The following is a 16,800-nucleotide window of genomic DNA, read 5'->3' as shown; positions in this document are numbered from 1 at the left end:
AATCAATATATACAAAATAGCTATAAGTGAAATAGAATTCACATGTTTTTTGACGTGTTTTTATTTTAACTAAATAATTACAACGTATAATACAAATTTTTAGAAAATGTACAACATTTTATGTTAGCTGCTTTTTCATTCATAGGGTTAGTTGTTTTGTTGTTGTTAATTTGTGTGCGGCAGAATTTGAGGCAATTTATTATGAATTAAATTATTTTATTTTAAATAGAAATTTATGTTGAAATATTTGTTTTGTTAAAAGATTTAAATTTTGTTGCTGTTGTGTTATTATTTTGATGCTTCTTCGTTTGTGTTTATCACAGTTAATTATTTAAAAGTTGTTCGGCCGCATTGCTAAAAATTAAACCCTATAAAACTTGATTTCCGAATGCGAATTGTAACGGCAAATGCGAGAAAGCTTGAAAAATTGTGTATGGAAGATTGTGTGTACATGTGTGTGTGTGTGTGTGTATGTATGTGTGTTTTCATTTCTACATAGTTGTGCAATTCTCTTTTTAGCTACTTCGTCATATAAACTACTTAAACTTAAGCTTTAATTAAATCTTATATTTAGTACAAAAAATTCAGCTTCAGAATTTGAGCAAATGTTTTGAGTATTTTTCGCGTTAGTTAGGGTACAGGGGAGACGACAGGGGACAGGCGTGTGGCAATTTGCACTTAAATTTATGGGGCGGAGGGCGAAGGGCGGGGTAGTTGTCGAAGGCGATCTATCATCATTTAATAATGTATGTATGTATTAACAACTTGCATAGGCCAATGCGCAGCCCGAGCAGAGCTTCTTCCTTATTCAAAAATCCCTCTGTGCGGCTGCTTAGGCTGGCGCGTCCGTGGGGGCGTGACAGCCTTCAACATTCTCCGGCCAGTCGCAAACGTTCTCCTGTGGATTGAAGACCAAATTGGCAGGACATGGCATGTGATGCTTGCGCTCTCCCTCGCACATATAGTAATGCGTGCAATCGGCCCAATCCTTGTGGTAGCTAATGTGTCCCTCCTCCTCCGCGCAGGTCACATCATGAGCTGTTCAATGGCATGAATTTAGTTGAAATCATTCTCATACCAGATCCAATCAGTACTTACGATCCTTGGTGGTATAGGCGCCGCGTGGACCATGAGACTCGTAGGGCCCATCATATTCGAGTGTCACCTTGTAGTCCTTCAGCTCGTCGTTGAGCGCGTTTAGCAACGGATATTTGCCATTGCCGCAGCGTCCCGAGAAATCATCCATATCTATGGACCAGACCATGATGCCGCCGAAGCCTTGCTCCTTCAGCCATTCCGTCTAGAAATAAGAGATTGATTATTAATATTTGATCTTATTTGAATAAGAGAGCAATCTTACCTTGGTTTTCAGCGAGCGCTCATCATCGAAGCCCACCCATTGGTTGCCTCTGTAGGCGAAGGGCACCTGCTGCTCGGAGTCCCAGACCAGCGTAGTATTATCCGCCGCTAGGAAGGAGCAGACCTCATAGTAGCTAAGGAAGCCAGCCTCGTTGGTGAATTTTCCTGCCTTGCCGCCACCCGAAGAGGGCGAACCGATATCGAATTGTGTCTCATTGACCAGCTCGAAGCTCCGGCCATAGGTGGGCATGCCAATGAGCAGCTTCTCCTTGGGAGCGCCCTGTTTGACCCACTCGCGTGCGCTGTAGTCCACGGTCAATTTCTTCTGATAGCCCGTCGCTGATTCCAAGGCAAAGAGCGGCGAATTGTGTCCCACGGTGCGTTCCCATTGGCCATGGAAGTCGTAGGTCATCACATTGATAAAGTCCAGATATTTCGATATCTCTGGCACATCGTAGCCGGCGGCGATTGCCTCAAAGGAGGCGGGCACTGCAGCTGTGAGCAGTAGGCGTGGCAGACCTGAAGATTTCGCCTCGCCTTCGAAGGCAACACGCAATTCCCGGAGCAGATTCACATAAGCCACACGATCCTCGGCACCGCGAGGATATTCCCAATCCACGTCCAATCCATTAAATTTGTAGTCCCTCAAAAAGTCAATGGCTTCGTAGACGAACTGGTTCATGCGGAACACGTTCGAGGTGAGCTCCTTGAAGGGTGTGGAGCCGAAAGCCCAGCCGCCAATGGCCAGCAGAATTTGCAGATCCGGATTTGAATCGCGCAAGGCAATCACACTCTCATAGTTCTCCGGATCGTCGTCCGTGGCCTCTGTCAGCTTATATTCCTGCAGGGTGGCGAATGCGTAGACAATGTGTGTGCAGAGCTTGGGATCGATGTGAGATGGCTCGAATTTGCCTGCGCCTGGGCGCTTAGCGGACCAGCTGGTCAAATAGCAGAAGACCTGAGCGGGACGAGCTAGGGATGAACGGAGATTAGATAGCTGATCAAAGAGACTTTCATATGAGGCACTTACAGTTCTGTTCGATGGCATTGGCACCCGACTTGATGCGTTGCTTCTTTTGCACATGAGGCTTGCGCACCTTCTTGAGGATTTCATCAACAGAAATTTGAATGGGTTCGGGTTTCTGTGAGGTGGAATTAGATTAGATCTAGTAGAATATCTAGAAGAAGACACTTACCTCTTCGATGTCTTCAAATGTGGCTGCAACGGCCGTCCAGTTGACATCCTTGGCCTCCTTGCCACGCGATATGCCCAGCAGCTCCTCGCGCATAGCTCCAATCAATGGGTACTTGACATTGCCACCGCACACATCGCCCTTGAAGTCGTCCATATCGACGGTCCAGACCATGGCGCCGCCAAAGCCGTTCGTTTTGATCCATTGCATTTTATTTCTGATCGCGCGCTCATCATCGAAGCCCACCCACTGATCACCATCGACCATGTAGGGCACCTTCATCTCGTCATCCCAGACGTAGACGGCGCCGTTCAACAGCATCTCGCAGATCTCGTAGTAGGCCAAGAAACCGCTCTCCTTGGTGTAGACGCCCTCACGCCCGCCGCCCGTAGCCGGTGCATTGGGCCCATGTTTCTCCGTGTTGGCCAGCGTGAAGGAACGTCCATAGGTGGGCATGCCAATGATCAACTTCTCCTTGGGTGCGCCCATTTTGACCCACAGATTGGCGGCATTATCCACGGAAAGCTGTTTGCGCCACTCCGAATCTGTAGAGGGGGCATATCTGGGGAAGGGAGAGGGGTCAATGAGATGAAGGACTTAATGTTTATATAAATCGAGCCTTACAGTGGAGCATTGTGTCCCGTTTCGCGCTCCCATTTGCCGTGGAAATCGTAGGCCATCAGATTGATAAAGTCCAGATAGCTGGCAATAGCGGGCACATCATATCCACCACGGATATTGTCGGGTCCAACAGGCACAGCGGCCGAGAGCAGCAGACGTGGCTGCTTCAACTCCTGGGCCTCAGCTTCGAAAGCCTCGCGCAGCTCCTTCAGCAACAGCACAAAGTTCTTCTTATCCTCCGAGCCCTTGGGGTACTCCCAATCCATGTCCAAGCCATCAAAGCCGCGCTTACGCAGGAAGGGTATGGCCGAATAGACGAAAGTCTGACGCGTGTAGCGCGTGGCGGACATGTCCTTGAACTTTTGCGTGCCGAACGACCAGCCGCCAATGGCCAGCAGAATCTATGGGAAATTTATATTAGAAAAGAATCCAAATAGAGATCCCAGTAATGCCTACCTTCAGCTTGGGATTAGCCTTGCGCAGATTCATCATGCGCTCGTAGAGTCCGGGCACATTGTCCTTGGTCTCATCGTTCGACTCGTAGGAGCTCAGCTTGCCCTTCTTCAGCCAGCCAAAGGCGAAGATAATGTGCGTGCACAGATCGGCGGGTATATCCTCGGGCACAAATTTGCCAATTTTGACACGATATTGCGACCAATTCGTGTAGTAGCAAACGATCTTCGGCGTGCCATCGTCCACTTTTGTCTTTTTGCCCTTGAGCGATGAACCGCTGGCTACGAGAGCTGTTCCACCAGCAGCTGCTGCTGCAGCGCCACCGCGTAGCTTGGACTTGGAGCGTAGACGAGTTCTGCTCACAGTTGTTGTGGATGCGGGCTCCTGATCGATGCGCTTCTCAGCCACAGGCGCTTCCGTAGACTTCTTGGCGGACAGCGAATCGCTACGGGAACTACTGAGAGTAGATGGACGTCGCAAACGTCGACGGGTCTTGGCTGCAATTCAGAAATTGTTGGAAAAATGAAGTTGGAATGGTTGAGAGTGAAGAGGAGTTATGCGGATGGGAGTATGATTCAACTATAATTCATGCTCGACAAAGGTATCTATGATTTGGTAACCCTCAATCCAAACTTATTCTCTTGTTTGTAATTTAGAGCTGACCCAAAAAAACTAACAACTAACATCTGAATATGATTTGCCGCATCAGATTCAGCATCATCATCATCATTAATCATCATCAATCATTGAGTGTCTAGCTATTACAAGCTCCGATTGGCATATATCAAGTGGCTTTAATTCAAAATAAATGCATCGATTGGCATCTGCTGTCGACGGCAGCAGCTATCATTATCTTTGTTTATATTCCAGACCATTTGACAATGTCTAGCATTTAATGTTTATTTCTTTTATTGAACACCTAATTAAGAAGCATAGTGAGTTTTTACTAATGATACTGGTTATTCAGTTTAAACTTGTGCAATTAAACGGCTATCGTGTATACCTGTTATTCGTGAAATTGAAAATGACTTTAAATTGTCTGCATCTGAAATAACAATACAAGATTATGGCGTTTGTTACTCGTCAAGTCAGGCTACGCTAAAGCTACAGGTAAAGCAAACGCCTGCAATTTGCGACATTTGTGCTTAAAACCGGTCCAAATAAATGTATATTTAATTTAGTCGCGGGCCTCTCACTGCGCATGCCCACACATCAAAATAAAAACAAAATACACAGTATTTCATTTATGGACACGAATATGCGCATTCAAGTATTTCAGCTTTTCAGTCTTTTAGCTTTTGTCGATTGGGGTTGCCTTCGTATTGCATTGCAGCTTGCTGTTCTAGTGGTTCTACTAGCAGGTAAGTCGCTGGCAAAGTGTCTGGGGATATAGCTCAGTGGTAGAGCATTCGACTGCAGATCGAGAGGTCCCCGGTTCAAACCCGGGTGTCCCCTAGGTAGACTTTTTCCACATTTTTTATTTATTTAATGAGTGTATTTTTATCAGCACTTCAATTTAAACTCTTTACTTAGTAAAATATGTTTTTGCTGGTTCTATTTATAGTTTTAATCGATGAAATGATGTTGGTTGGGGGTTGTTGGTGTACTTGTTGGGGATCACAGCGTGGGGATATAGCTCAGTGGTAGAGCATTCGACTGCAGATCGAGAGGTCCCCGGTTCAAACCCGGGTGTCCCCTTGGTAAACCATTTTGCTTGCTGCTCCCATAAATTTTTTAACTAAAAGTCTGGGCTATAAAAGCAATTTAACGGCGTTAATTTGGAAATTGTTGTGAAATTCAAGACAATAAATTAATTTTTGCTTGCACTTTGCCAGACCATTAGATAATCGAAAATATAAGATAAGATAATCGAACGTTTCTTTTATGCATTTGAAGATGTACTTTGGCAAAAGGCAATCTTTTTATTATTACATAAGTTCAATTTCATTTGTTGTGCAGTAACACTAAAGGTGAATGTAATTTGTAGTATTACATCATTAAAGTGTTAAATGACTGGCTAAAATTGAAATGAATCCAGACAATAGCATTAGACACAGCGTATTTGCTTAAGTTGGTGTTTGCTCAAGTTGGTATTTTACCAGCCAGCGTCCGCATGGGGATATAGCTCAGTGGTAGAGCATTCGACTGCAGATCGAGAGGTCCCCGGTTCAAACCCGGGTGTCCCCTGATTTTTTATTTTATTTTATTTTTTTTTTTCAATTTTAAGAAATCACTTATTGATCTATTTTGCTTATGACAGCTGTCGTTATTAAACAGTAGGCTTATCAACAAAATAAAAAAAAGTTTTCAATTCAACGCGTAACTAAAGCAATATGCAGATAATCAATTTATTTTAAGGCAAATCTTAAGTGGCTTTCGTTGTTGCTCAATCAATGTCACAGTCTTCATCTACTTGGTTTGTTAATTTATCAATGCACAATACATAACACAATGTCATTTAGGAAACATGTTGCCGATGCTGTTTCGCGATAATGAACCAGATAAAAGAAGTCGTAGCGCAACAATAGCTTATTTATGTTTTGATTTATCAACTTCCGCCTCTGCAGAGACTTCGCAGAGGAGACTCCCACACATTAGTAACTGAAGCTATTATTATTATTATTTTTTTTAATTTTTTGTAGCTGTTCTTGGGTAAATTGTCGATCCTTATATAAGAGGGGATATAGCTCAGTGGTAGAGCATTCGACTGCAGATCGAGAGGTCCCCGGTTCAAACCCGGGTGTCCCCTTGGTAAAACTTTTTTGCTTACTTTTATCTTCAAATTTATTTAAGTATATTTTTTTTTCAACTTACTCTGTGCACTGTCTGTGGAGGTTGAGAGCAAGACAATCAGCAGACATATCACAAAGGCAATTCTCAGCAATCGCGGCGGCAACTGTAAAGTAAACAAAAACAAAGAGCAACGTTAAGCGCAATTACTCACAGAAATATGCAGATGATTTATGTATGTGGGGGCGGGGCAGCCCGTCATGTTTCAGCAAATTACGTGGCACTTGACAGAAATGGATTTTAATTTGCTGTCGTGAGAAGGTCAGAGCACAGAGCGACCCTTCATTCCACCAGCTGCGCCGAAACAGTTTGCTCACATACCGAAAAGGCGCCCAAACATAATAAACGTAAATACAAATTACAAACAAAAGACGCCGTCCAGCTCTTGACATTGACCCAGTTAACAACCCGGACAGCCACTTGTTGTCTCAACAACTAATTAAAATTATTTAGTGCTCTTTATCATGCATATGTGTACAACTATTGTATACATTTTGTATATTTGATTGTGAAGTAATTTTCGGTGACATCTTCACATTAGTAAACCAGTAGCCAAATACAAAAGCCCTCTGGCAATGACAATGCCGAATCGGGTGACTGTGCGTTGACTTTGAATGATAAGACCTATCGACGGCCTACACTGTCCAAATTTCATTTTGAAATACCTATACAATTCGTGCTTGGAGTACAATGGAAGAGAAGGCATGATGATCAATGAACTTTTTTGCCAGCATGACGATCTTTCATAATGTTTGGCTATGCTGCAAGAGCTGAAATTTTGAGGAGATTGCTCTAAAACTTATCTTTACTCATATACAAATTTGTTTAGAAATTGTAATCAGCTTTGAGCTAAAGCGATTATTTATATGTGGTATATTCATATTTGATCATAATATATGAATACGTGAAGAGATGTATGTGTAAGCTGAGACGATATATGTAACCTTTATATAATTTTACCGTAACCTGCCTAAGCATAGATACTTTCAGCTCTTAATATATATAGATTTCTAGGCATCTATGCTTGGCCTGTAGGATTTTTAGATTTCTCTTGTCTTTATTACATACTAAACATATCAAAAATGAATTCGTTCTGTCATTAGAGACAATATCAAATATGATAAATGTCTCACATAACTGTTCAAGTTTTTTTTTATCTTTGACAGTTTATAAATAACTATTCCTTCTACGTTTTTGATGGATAGCTGAAAATGCTTTCTAAACCTTTACCAGCTCGTGGATATTATTACGTGTTTGCATTTGGCTATCAGTGAGTACCTGATACCTGTTACCTGCTACCCGTGTTTGGCTATCAGCAAATGCCAGTTGACTGTTACCTGTTGCCCGTCTGTCTGATTGGTATTCAGTGCCTGTTGACTATTGTCAGTCGTCATTAAGAACACGTTACACAACTCATTCGCAGACAGTTAGAAAGAATTGGCCAAAACTTAAAATTGGCACAAACGTGCAATGCCTGCTAAGCTCATGAGCACTTACAGTTAGCTAGCCACGCCCAACAGGACTGGGAGAGAGGGCGAGATGAGTGCGGATGGTATCAAGGTCGCTGCTGCCTGTGGGGGGTATATAATTTACGATCTGACTTTGGCCATAAACACTCCGACGAGCACATAAATCGTCTCCTTAGAAGAACGCAAAAAGTGAAACTGGTTTGGACTTAAAAGTGCTTATCTGAACATCAGCTAAACTCTTCATTTGGCTGCTTGGTAAAAATAAGTGCATAAATTATAAAATTAAACGCACGTCACAATAAAACCAAGCAAAAATACAAAAATTTGTCGGCGCAGAAAAAAAAGGTTCCTTATTGCACGGACCGGCATAAAATGGAATGCGAGATAGCCGCACAAGGAACGAGGGAACTGGAACAACTGGTTTTCGCGGAAATGAAATGACGTCTAGATGCCTTTCATTTTCTTCGGTGTGAAAGCGAACTTCATTTTTTGTTCGCTCAGAACTTTGGCAGCTGCTCGATCATCTGATTTTCTCAACGATTGGCGCACTTACAACTTACGTAAAGCTCGTGCTGACCATTTCGGGCGAATTGTCTGGGCTCCAAGAATCATTAGCTTGTGGAGTTGGAGCCCGGCCAAGTCGAAAGCTTTTTTTTTGTGGGTTTGCCGATTACTGTTTGTCTGGTTACGACAGCACTAAATAAACTCAATAAGTTATAGACAGAGGCAGAGCGAGACGGCGACAATGAGTGTGTGTGTGAGAGAGAGAGCAAGGCGGAGAGGGGGCGCAAGACAATAAGAGACAAGCGAACTGCATTCCAAGCAATAGATTGGCAATTTCTTGTTTGGCTGTGTTCAATTGCGCAAAAATTGGAGAGAGGAAAATTAAAGAAATAAAAAAATCATTAAAAAGTGTTTAGCACGAGTGGGCGAGACTGGGAAATACCCTGTTTTGGCAGAATAATTAATGTGTAAAATATATCGTATATATCTTATGGTTTTCTTTTTTAAGTCGGAAACTATTCATAGATGTGGGTTTCCCTCAATGAAAGTAAAATCCGAAACTGCTTCTCACACATTTTTACAAGGTATTCGAAATGTTGTCAGTTGTTGTTGTTGTTGCACACGCTTGCGATATCTCGCTCGATATATCACACACAATATGATCATTTATGTGCAGATCTATCCCACTTGAGCGCATGAATGTAAAAGCGAAATCCGCACGCTCGACTTTAAGTGATTTTCGGTTTGTTTGCAGCTTTTTGCCTTTCATTTCGCATGCGTGTCGTATCAAATGAAATAAATAAGCGCAACAAATGCAATTTATTTGCATAAATTTCATACACATGTTTATTGTCGTGGTTTCTTTTTTTTTTTATGAGCAATTGCGCAAGTATTTGCTGAGCGTTTGTCGCTTAAGTCTTTCATTTTCATGGCGTTTATCGCTTAAGTCTTGCGCTTTTATGCCGCTGCATTGTCGCATTTGCAGTTGCATTTGATATGAAATTTATTGAAATTTTCGTCAGAGTTTTATTTTCCAACCACAACAGCTAAGCTTTTAATTAAGCTGACCGAAATTCAGCTCAAGGTGAGAGAGACACGAATAAAAATAAAAATATAAATATAAAATTATAAAAAAAACGGCTAAAAATGGAAAAAGAAAACCGTTGGCGACACGCGCAAGCTTCGTGTGTGTGTGTGAGTGTGAGTGTATGTCTTAACGGCTTTAATAAGTCAGCATTCATAACTGTTTGGCAACATTTTGGCTTTAGCTCTTTTTTTCTTTTTCGTTAACTTTTCATAAACCTTTTCGGTTTTGTGTTTTTGGCAGACCTTTGCCTGGCCGCTTGCCGCTTGACGTTTAAGCACCTTCTTTTGTTTCAGCCGCGCCTTGCAATTGAGTTAATATGCGCTACTAGCACCTGTCCTGGACCCGGCGACCTTGCGCAATCTGGCCAAACAGTCGGTTAACGAAAACGAGTTTAGACACAGGCAAAAGGCGAACAAACAAATACAGATACAGATACAGCTAGAGTACATATGGGGTATGAGTCAGTGGCTTTTAAGTGCAGCTGAAACTGGTTCACTGACCAATTAGAATAATGCTGAAAATTGCGCAGCTCGAATTACCAAAGGCGCTGCCGATGCCGTTGCCGATGCTGTAAGGCAGCTAAAGAAGGTGTGGAAGCGAGAAGTTGTTGGCCAGCTGACCAGTTGGCCAGTTGGCCAGTTACTTCCTGCTACAGTAATAGCCCTGAAACGGACATTGACATCATATATACACATCTAAATATCTCTACAAGCTTCTGGAACTACTTAGTGGGCTAGGCAGTTGGCAAATGGCATACTGCAACAGCTTCTGCTTTTTGTTTTTCTTTCTCAAATGTCTTAAACGTGAGTCTATTTGCAGTTCTTGTTTGGGGGTGTTTACTGTACCCATTGTTCTTAGCTGCTTGACTGCACACAACTTCCGTTCCACTGCGCAGAAAGAACTCTTGTTGAATCTTGTTCATAATGTCAATAAAATTTACGTCCATTTGTGTTTCGCCTGCCTCTGTCTTTGTCTCTGTTTCAGTTTCACAGCATTCTCCATTCTTGTTGTTGGCCTCGTCAAGAATTTGGCAATTTGTCAGTGTCACATTAATGTAAATGCCGCTTGAATTATCTTTTATTATAAGCATTTTTTGTTTGTTTTTGTTGCTTTCTGGTTTTTGGCACTTTTAATTTCAAAATACCTCAGCCAAACTACGTTTTTATAGCCTTTTGGCTATGCTAATTGAAGTTAACAAATTGAATAACAGCTTTTACACTTTCCAGACTCTGCAACAAGTGCCAATGACTGGATCATGTAATGCTGTGCAAATTCCGAGGAGTCGCTGATATACCTCATATACCTCATAGATTAAGATACTTTGAATGTTTATATATAGGAAGATGGAAAGTTCGCTTCCGAAGGAATAAAAACTAATGAAAGACTAATTATAATTTTAAAAATATTAATATCAGGTTTTTGCCAGTATCGCTCTTATACATAGCACAAAGAGTACAAGAGCTAAATGTTTATAAATTGATGTGTATCAGCACCATAACTTATATACATATATAATTATTTAAATTATTTTTTAAAAAATATTTTTTACTCATTTTGCTTTTATAATGGTTTAGCTCTATAATTTTTCTTTGTATATTTATTTTCAGTCATTGCCAAACCAATTGCTGTCTCATACATCAGATTTATATGAGACCTATAATAAAGATAAACATCTGTATACATGTATATGTGTATATTCATATACACATATGCATATCTAAATCTGCATCAATACCTTGTGCCACATGCCTAGCCCCTGCACAGCCTTTGAGCGTAAGAATTATGTTTATTACTCGACAATCTTCACTAATTAGTAATTTTAATGATACTTTTTAATTATATATCTGAATATATAGTTTATAAATCACTCTCAGAAAAAACGCATGCAAGATAATGTCTTGGATCTGGTTAGGTTAGTTTTCAGCTTTATTTGATTTTGTTGTTTAAACGTTTTCTTTCTGGTTTTCCGTGTATCTTTGATGGGCTAGGAGGCGCGTGCATATTCAAACAACAATAAGGAACTGGCCCCCGGACATTATGTCATGCATATTTTGTTTTTGTTTGGTTTTCTTGTACAACAGCAGCCGCCCCCTTATGTAAAACGTATGCGCTTTTATTAATAAACAAAGCGACAGCGAAGACAGCAAAAGACTGAAAAGACACAGCGCAACACAACATGCAACAAAGTGAAATTCGTTGTTGTTGCTTGTCGTTAGTACATGCATTAACTTTAGTCCATGTCTAACTCTTTGTTAAACTTTAACCTTTTAAACCTGTTTGCTGTGAGTATGTTTAAATTAGGTATATCTTTATGTCTGTCGTCTGTCTGTCTGTCTCGATATTCAAATGAATTGACGTCGCGTCCGAGGCTGCGCATTTTATAGAGCGGCAAACGCATTTTATATGGCCTAGACAGCAAAACGGTAATAAGCCAAACGTTTCTTTTTTATTTTACGGCTCTGTCAGTTAAATTTATGAACGAAAAAATAAAACATAAAATGTAGCTGCAATTAATTGCGGCCGACGGAAGGGCCGGCAAATGAAAATGAAAATGGGCAAGAAAACAAGAGTGGGTATTGCTCGACGAAGAGATACCCTGAGCCACACTAGATCTGTGAGCTGCTTGCAGAAATTGTAGACTCCACGACCAGATTCAATAAATTATCTCCACTTGGTGCCTGTATGTCTAGCTGAGCTCTAGCTCTTATTTATATAGATTTTTTTCGATTATATTGAAGTGCGGAACTATATTAAAACTTGCAAGCTGTTATCTCTTGTAGAGATCTACTAGAGAAACATAGACAAGGCTAGACCGACTCAGCTTGTCGCCCTGATATAGTATATACTGTATTAACTTTAATGAACTCTGACTCCATCTCAACATATATACATATAATTAGCTTAGACTCCCATTTTTAATGGGTTCAGGGTATATGAAAAAAAAAATATATATATATACATCTATAACAAAAAAAAAAAAAAAAAAAAAAAAAAAAAAAAAAAAAAAAAAAAATTACATGCCTAGCTAGTTAGTTTAATAATGAAGCAAAAAATGTTTTAAAAATAAACAAAATGCGTGTGAAAAATGGCCAAATGCCAAACTAATATAAAAATTGTATAAAAAAATCCCCAAAAAAAAGGGTTTAAGCATAACAGAAAATGTATTATGCAACTGTTTGAAAGTTCGATAATGCTCATAGACACAGCTTCAAGAAACAGATATATTGATGTATATATTTAGCTATTTTCATTAGCAGCATTTAGCTAGCGCTCAAATGATTTTCGCTGATAATAATTTTTATATATTTTTTATTTTCGCTTTTGATTATGTTGCTCAGCGAAGGCCTGCGGCTGCAGGCTGTCTATAATATATGTAAATCGATTTTGTTTAATGTTTTTTTTTTTATTTATTTATATAACAATAAAACGTGTTTAATTTTATAGTTGTTGTTGCTGTGGCCAATCAAACAGCTCTCGTTTCATAGGCATACATATATGTATATCTAACTCAAATGATTGATTTACTACTTTGTGTCTCCAAATTAGCTTATTTGTTTATTGTTGGCATTGAACAGCATTCACACGTGTTTGCATGTGCGTGTGTATGTGTGTTAATTATGCGACAAAATTCAAGTCAAGCAAAAGAGCTCTATGCGCACTTCCTGCTCGTAGCAGAAGGTTCGTTGCCTAAGTCTTTTGTTTTGCTTGGCCACATTTTGTGTATTGTCTTTGGCTTTGGTTCACTTTGAGCGCAATTGAAGTGCATTTGAGAGTTGACTTTTAGCAGCTGGCAGCTGAGCAGTTCAATAACCAATTGATGCGATTCAGCGTTCGCATTTGCCTTTCCATTGACTTCTTTTTACTGCCTATGCAAATTTATTGTAAATCAGCATAAAAGTGAATTGCATAGCTACATATATATTGTAGTGTTTGTTGTGCGTGTATGTAGGTGTGTGTGAGTGTGTATTTGTATTGTTTCAACTGCAGCACTAACAATTGAGCTGCCCACTCGAGCGGCAGCCGAACGCTCTCAACAATCTGAACTGCAGCTGTGCGCTGGCTGTCAGGGCTAGGCTGAAGTGATTGTAGCTCCGATAAAGCACAAATGAAACAGAAAGAAAAATGGTTAAAGCCGGTTGAACGAATCCCAAATACACTAACTTCTAGACATATGTATATAGGGTTAAATCTCGAAGTAAAGAAAACATCGAAGCAACGAAGTGTTATATTGTACTAAAATATTAGCGGCATATTTTATCGTGAAACAAAACTGAACCTTTTCATACATACATACATACAGTAAAAAGCTCCCAAGTCTCGATTTTTCTCCAAATTAATGCATCAAATTAATTTCAATTATATTATTTATATTACAAGCCTTGTTCGGTCATTAAAATAACCTTTCAGTAAGTGTATACAAAGAAATAAAATGAAAATAAAATAAATAAATGCTTGTCAATTAAGGCAGCAACATTCTTGGCAACATTTTATAAGAATAAGAATAAAAAAAATGAAATAAAAATAATTTTTGTTCGCCTTTGCATTTTAAACAAAACAAAACTTTGCTTGGCTGTTGCCAGGTTTGCCATTACATACGTACATACATATATGTGTGTGCGTATATAATTTTAGCTGGTAGCTTATTATGTTGTGTGTGTAATGTATATGCTTCAGATTACGCATACGCCGCGCTGGCCCGTTGCCAGCTGGCGAGACAAAACGTCGCTGCCTTTTCCTTTATTTCGGAGAAAGTCTGTCTCCATTGCAATGTGCAATTATTGTAGCTAAATATATAAGTGTGTGTGTGAGTGTTTGTCTACCATCTACTTTGAGTTTTCGAAATGTAAACAGATGTAAAAGTCAAGTCTTTGAATTGTTTTTTTTACAAACAAATTCTCTTCGAGTGCTCACTCAATTGTCAAGCCGCGCGTTTTCAAACCAAATGAAAGTGAGAGTTTTTTTTTTTTCGGCGAACAACAACAACAACAATAACAACAGCTCCACATGTCAGTCACGCTTGTCTTGCTATTGGCATCGCCATTGACGAGCTAGTGTGAGTGGGCGTGGCAGTGCGAGTGGGCGTGCATTGAAAAGTGATTGCTTTAATTACGCTTTTCGGAATTATGTGGCAAATGGAAACTGCTCCATATATGGAAGCTAATTACCATACAATGGCCACTGAAATGTTAATTAATTAATGAAAATTATATTATTACTTTGGTTTTTTTATGACATTTTACTATTTTCTGTCCCACATGCTTCGAGAGAAGTCGTCAATATATATTTGATTTTTTTTTTTCGGCTTCGCTCGACTCGTTTTCAAACCCAATTTTTGCGGATTTTTCAATTTATGCGAGACCAGTTTTTGGGGCCGCTTGGCCAACGACGATTTGCCAATAGGTGGCGGGCCAAGCCGACGACGACGACGATTGAGTGGCAGCATTTGTAGATTTTTTTTTTTAGCTTTTAAGCTTTTCCTTTTTTTTTTTTTTTTTTTTTGCAGCAGCAGCAGCAAATATTAATTGTTGTACTCACACACAAGCACACACATACATATGGCATATGTGTATATAGAGAGGGAAAACTAGTTATTGTTGGCAGCGACTCTTACTTGACTGCGCCAAATTGAGGCGTGGCATGTGGCTGCTGTTGCTCGGTGGCGTGTCGTTAGCCATAATGGCAGTAATGAAATTCGCCAAAGCAAAGAAATCAGAAACTAAACTAGAGCCCCCTTTTGGCACCCAAGGAAGTAAGAGGCCGCACAGTTATATATATTGTTGTTTTAGTCAAAAAGGAAAAGCAACTGGTTAAAAAAAAAAACAAAAAAAATACAAATGGGCGCTAAAAAAGCGAAACTGAAACTTGACGAGAATTTATATTCATATTTGTATAGCCATTGTCTTTGACAGGTTTGCCTTCAACTTCGGCTCAGACAGCAGCTAAAGCAGAACCCGTCGACTAGCTAGTCAGCCAGTCAACTAGTCTGACTGTGTGTCTGTCTGGTTGCTCTGGCTGTCAGACGTTCTCGCAAGCCTTGCTTAAACATTCATTTTTCCGTTCGCTGACTTTCAATACACGTTTTCATTTAATTTTTGTTGTATTCTTATAGTATTTTTTTTTTATTATCATAATTTGTTTATTGTTTCAGAGTTTGCCACGATTTTTTTTTTGGTATGCATTTGGCCCGTAGGAAATATATGATAATTTGCTTTTGTCTTTGTAGTTCTTTGACACACTTATTGATTTGGATAATCATCTAAAACACTTTACACTTCACTCACCATGATTTCTATGCAGCTTCGACGCAATTACACTTTATATGTATATATATATCCAGTTGATCTGCAATATAGTTGCTGTTACAAAATTTGATTGTTATTTATTATGGAATATATGATGGACACACTATACTGCAGGTATTTCGCTCGTGCTCTGCTTAGTCACTTATTGTAGCACTGTATTGAAAACACAACTCCTGCCGAAAGGCACTATATAATTTTGTTTTTTTTTGTGGTGCGTACTAACCGTTACTCGTTGCGAACTCGCACGTTGGACTGAAAAACTGAAACTGATTTGTGCGCAGTCGCGCGGCCAACTGCCAAGACAACGGCAACCACAACAGCGGCAGCAGCAGCAGCAGCGGCAACAACAATAAGTCGTGGCTCAAATTGAGTGAAGTTGCTTTGGAGCGTGGCCCACTCTGAGACTGCGATTGAGCCGTCGTTGCGGCTGACGCTGCGAACACGTCCGAGCGCCATATACGAGAAACGGGCAGCACTAAAAAACAACCAAAACAAAGCAAATAAAATATATAAAACAGTTAAACTTGCAGTGTCGCACCCAAAATACTCTTGCAGACAGATATGTATGTGGTAGTAACAGCTGTTAAAAATTAAAAAAATAAAAATAAAAAAAATAAAAATTTAAAAAATAAAAAAAATAAATAAAATAATTAAAACGTCTTCTACAGGATTCGAACCCAGGACGTCACGCATGTAAATGATCAACCTTAGCTCTAAAAAAAAAAATGAAGCAATAGAAATAATTGACTGGCCCCGGCATTGAACCCAGGTCTTCGTGTTCGATATGCATAAAACGCCTGCATTGAATACTTGTCTTCATAACATCCACGCACATGCTTACGTCGCACAGTTCATAGAAAACTCCAGAAGCTCTTTGTTAGTGTATCAAAACAACAAATGAACAGTTGTTTCTGTGAGCTGCATGGAAAATTTAGTTTTTTTGCTGCGTTGCTTTTGTGCAGTTCTTTCGCTGTGGCCAGCTAAAGCCGAAAAAAATCCACTCAAATGACTCGAGCGGCAAA

The 16,800-nt window shown here is 40.0% G+C and overlaps 1 protein-coding gene, 1 long non-coding RNA gene and 4 other non-coding genes across 6 annotated transcripts in view; 5 read left to right on the top strand and 1 right to left on the bottom strand.

Moving 5' to 3' along the window:
• LOC108652116 (uncharacterized) overlaps window positions 1–16,800 on the top strand; it is a 67,880-nt gene that overhangs the window by 18,380 nt on the left and 32,700 nt on the right. The gene's annotated exons all lie outside the window — the stretch shown is intronic.
• Window positions 36–16,065, bottom strand: Cht7 (chitinase 7). The gene is made up of 9 exons (XM_018102606.3): window positions 15,758–16,065; window positions 6,441–6,522; window positions 3,630–4,123; window positions 3,177–3,574; window positions 2,556–3,114; window positions 2,390–2,501; window positions 1,361–2,331; window positions 1,099–1,300; window positions 36–1,038 (listed from the first exon to the last, which is right to left on the bottom strand). Exons 1-9 carry the CDS (start codon window positions 15,758–15,760, stop codon window positions 833–835), a joined length of 3,027 nt encoding a protein of 1,008 aa, XP_017958095.1. The 5' UTR covers window positions 15,761–16,065; the 3' UTR covers window positions 36–832.
• TRNAC-GCA (transfer RNA cysteine (anticodon GCA)) lies at window positions 5,010–5,081 on the top strand. Its single transcript has one exon. It is a non-coding gene; the product is annotated as a tRNA-Cys (tRNA).
• On the top strand, window positions 5,253–5,324 carry TRNAC-GCA (transfer RNA cysteine (anticodon GCA)). The gene has a single exon. It is a non-coding gene; the product is annotated as a tRNA-Cys (tRNA).
• TRNAC-GCA (transfer RNA cysteine (anticodon GCA)) lies at window positions 5,742–5,813 on the top strand. Its single transcript has one exon. It is a non-coding gene; the product is annotated as a tRNA-Cys (tRNA).
• TRNAC-GCA (transfer RNA cysteine (anticodon GCA)) lies at window positions 6,304–6,375 on the top strand. The gene has a single exon. It is a non-coding gene; the product is annotated as a tRNA-Cys (tRNA).

The sequence above is a fragment of the Drosophila navojoa genome, chromosome 4 (genome assembly GCF_054131105.1).
Source record: "Drosophila navojoa isolate 15081-1374.11 chromosome 4, UAZ_NAV_1.0, whole genome shotgun sequence".
In the NCBI taxonomy this organism is placed as follows: domain Eukaryota; kingdom Metazoa; phylum Arthropoda; class Insecta; order Diptera; family Drosophilidae; genus Drosophila; species Drosophila navojoa.
Note: the sequence above shows the minus strand (reverse complement) of the source record. Positions and strands in the feature narration are given on the sequence as shown.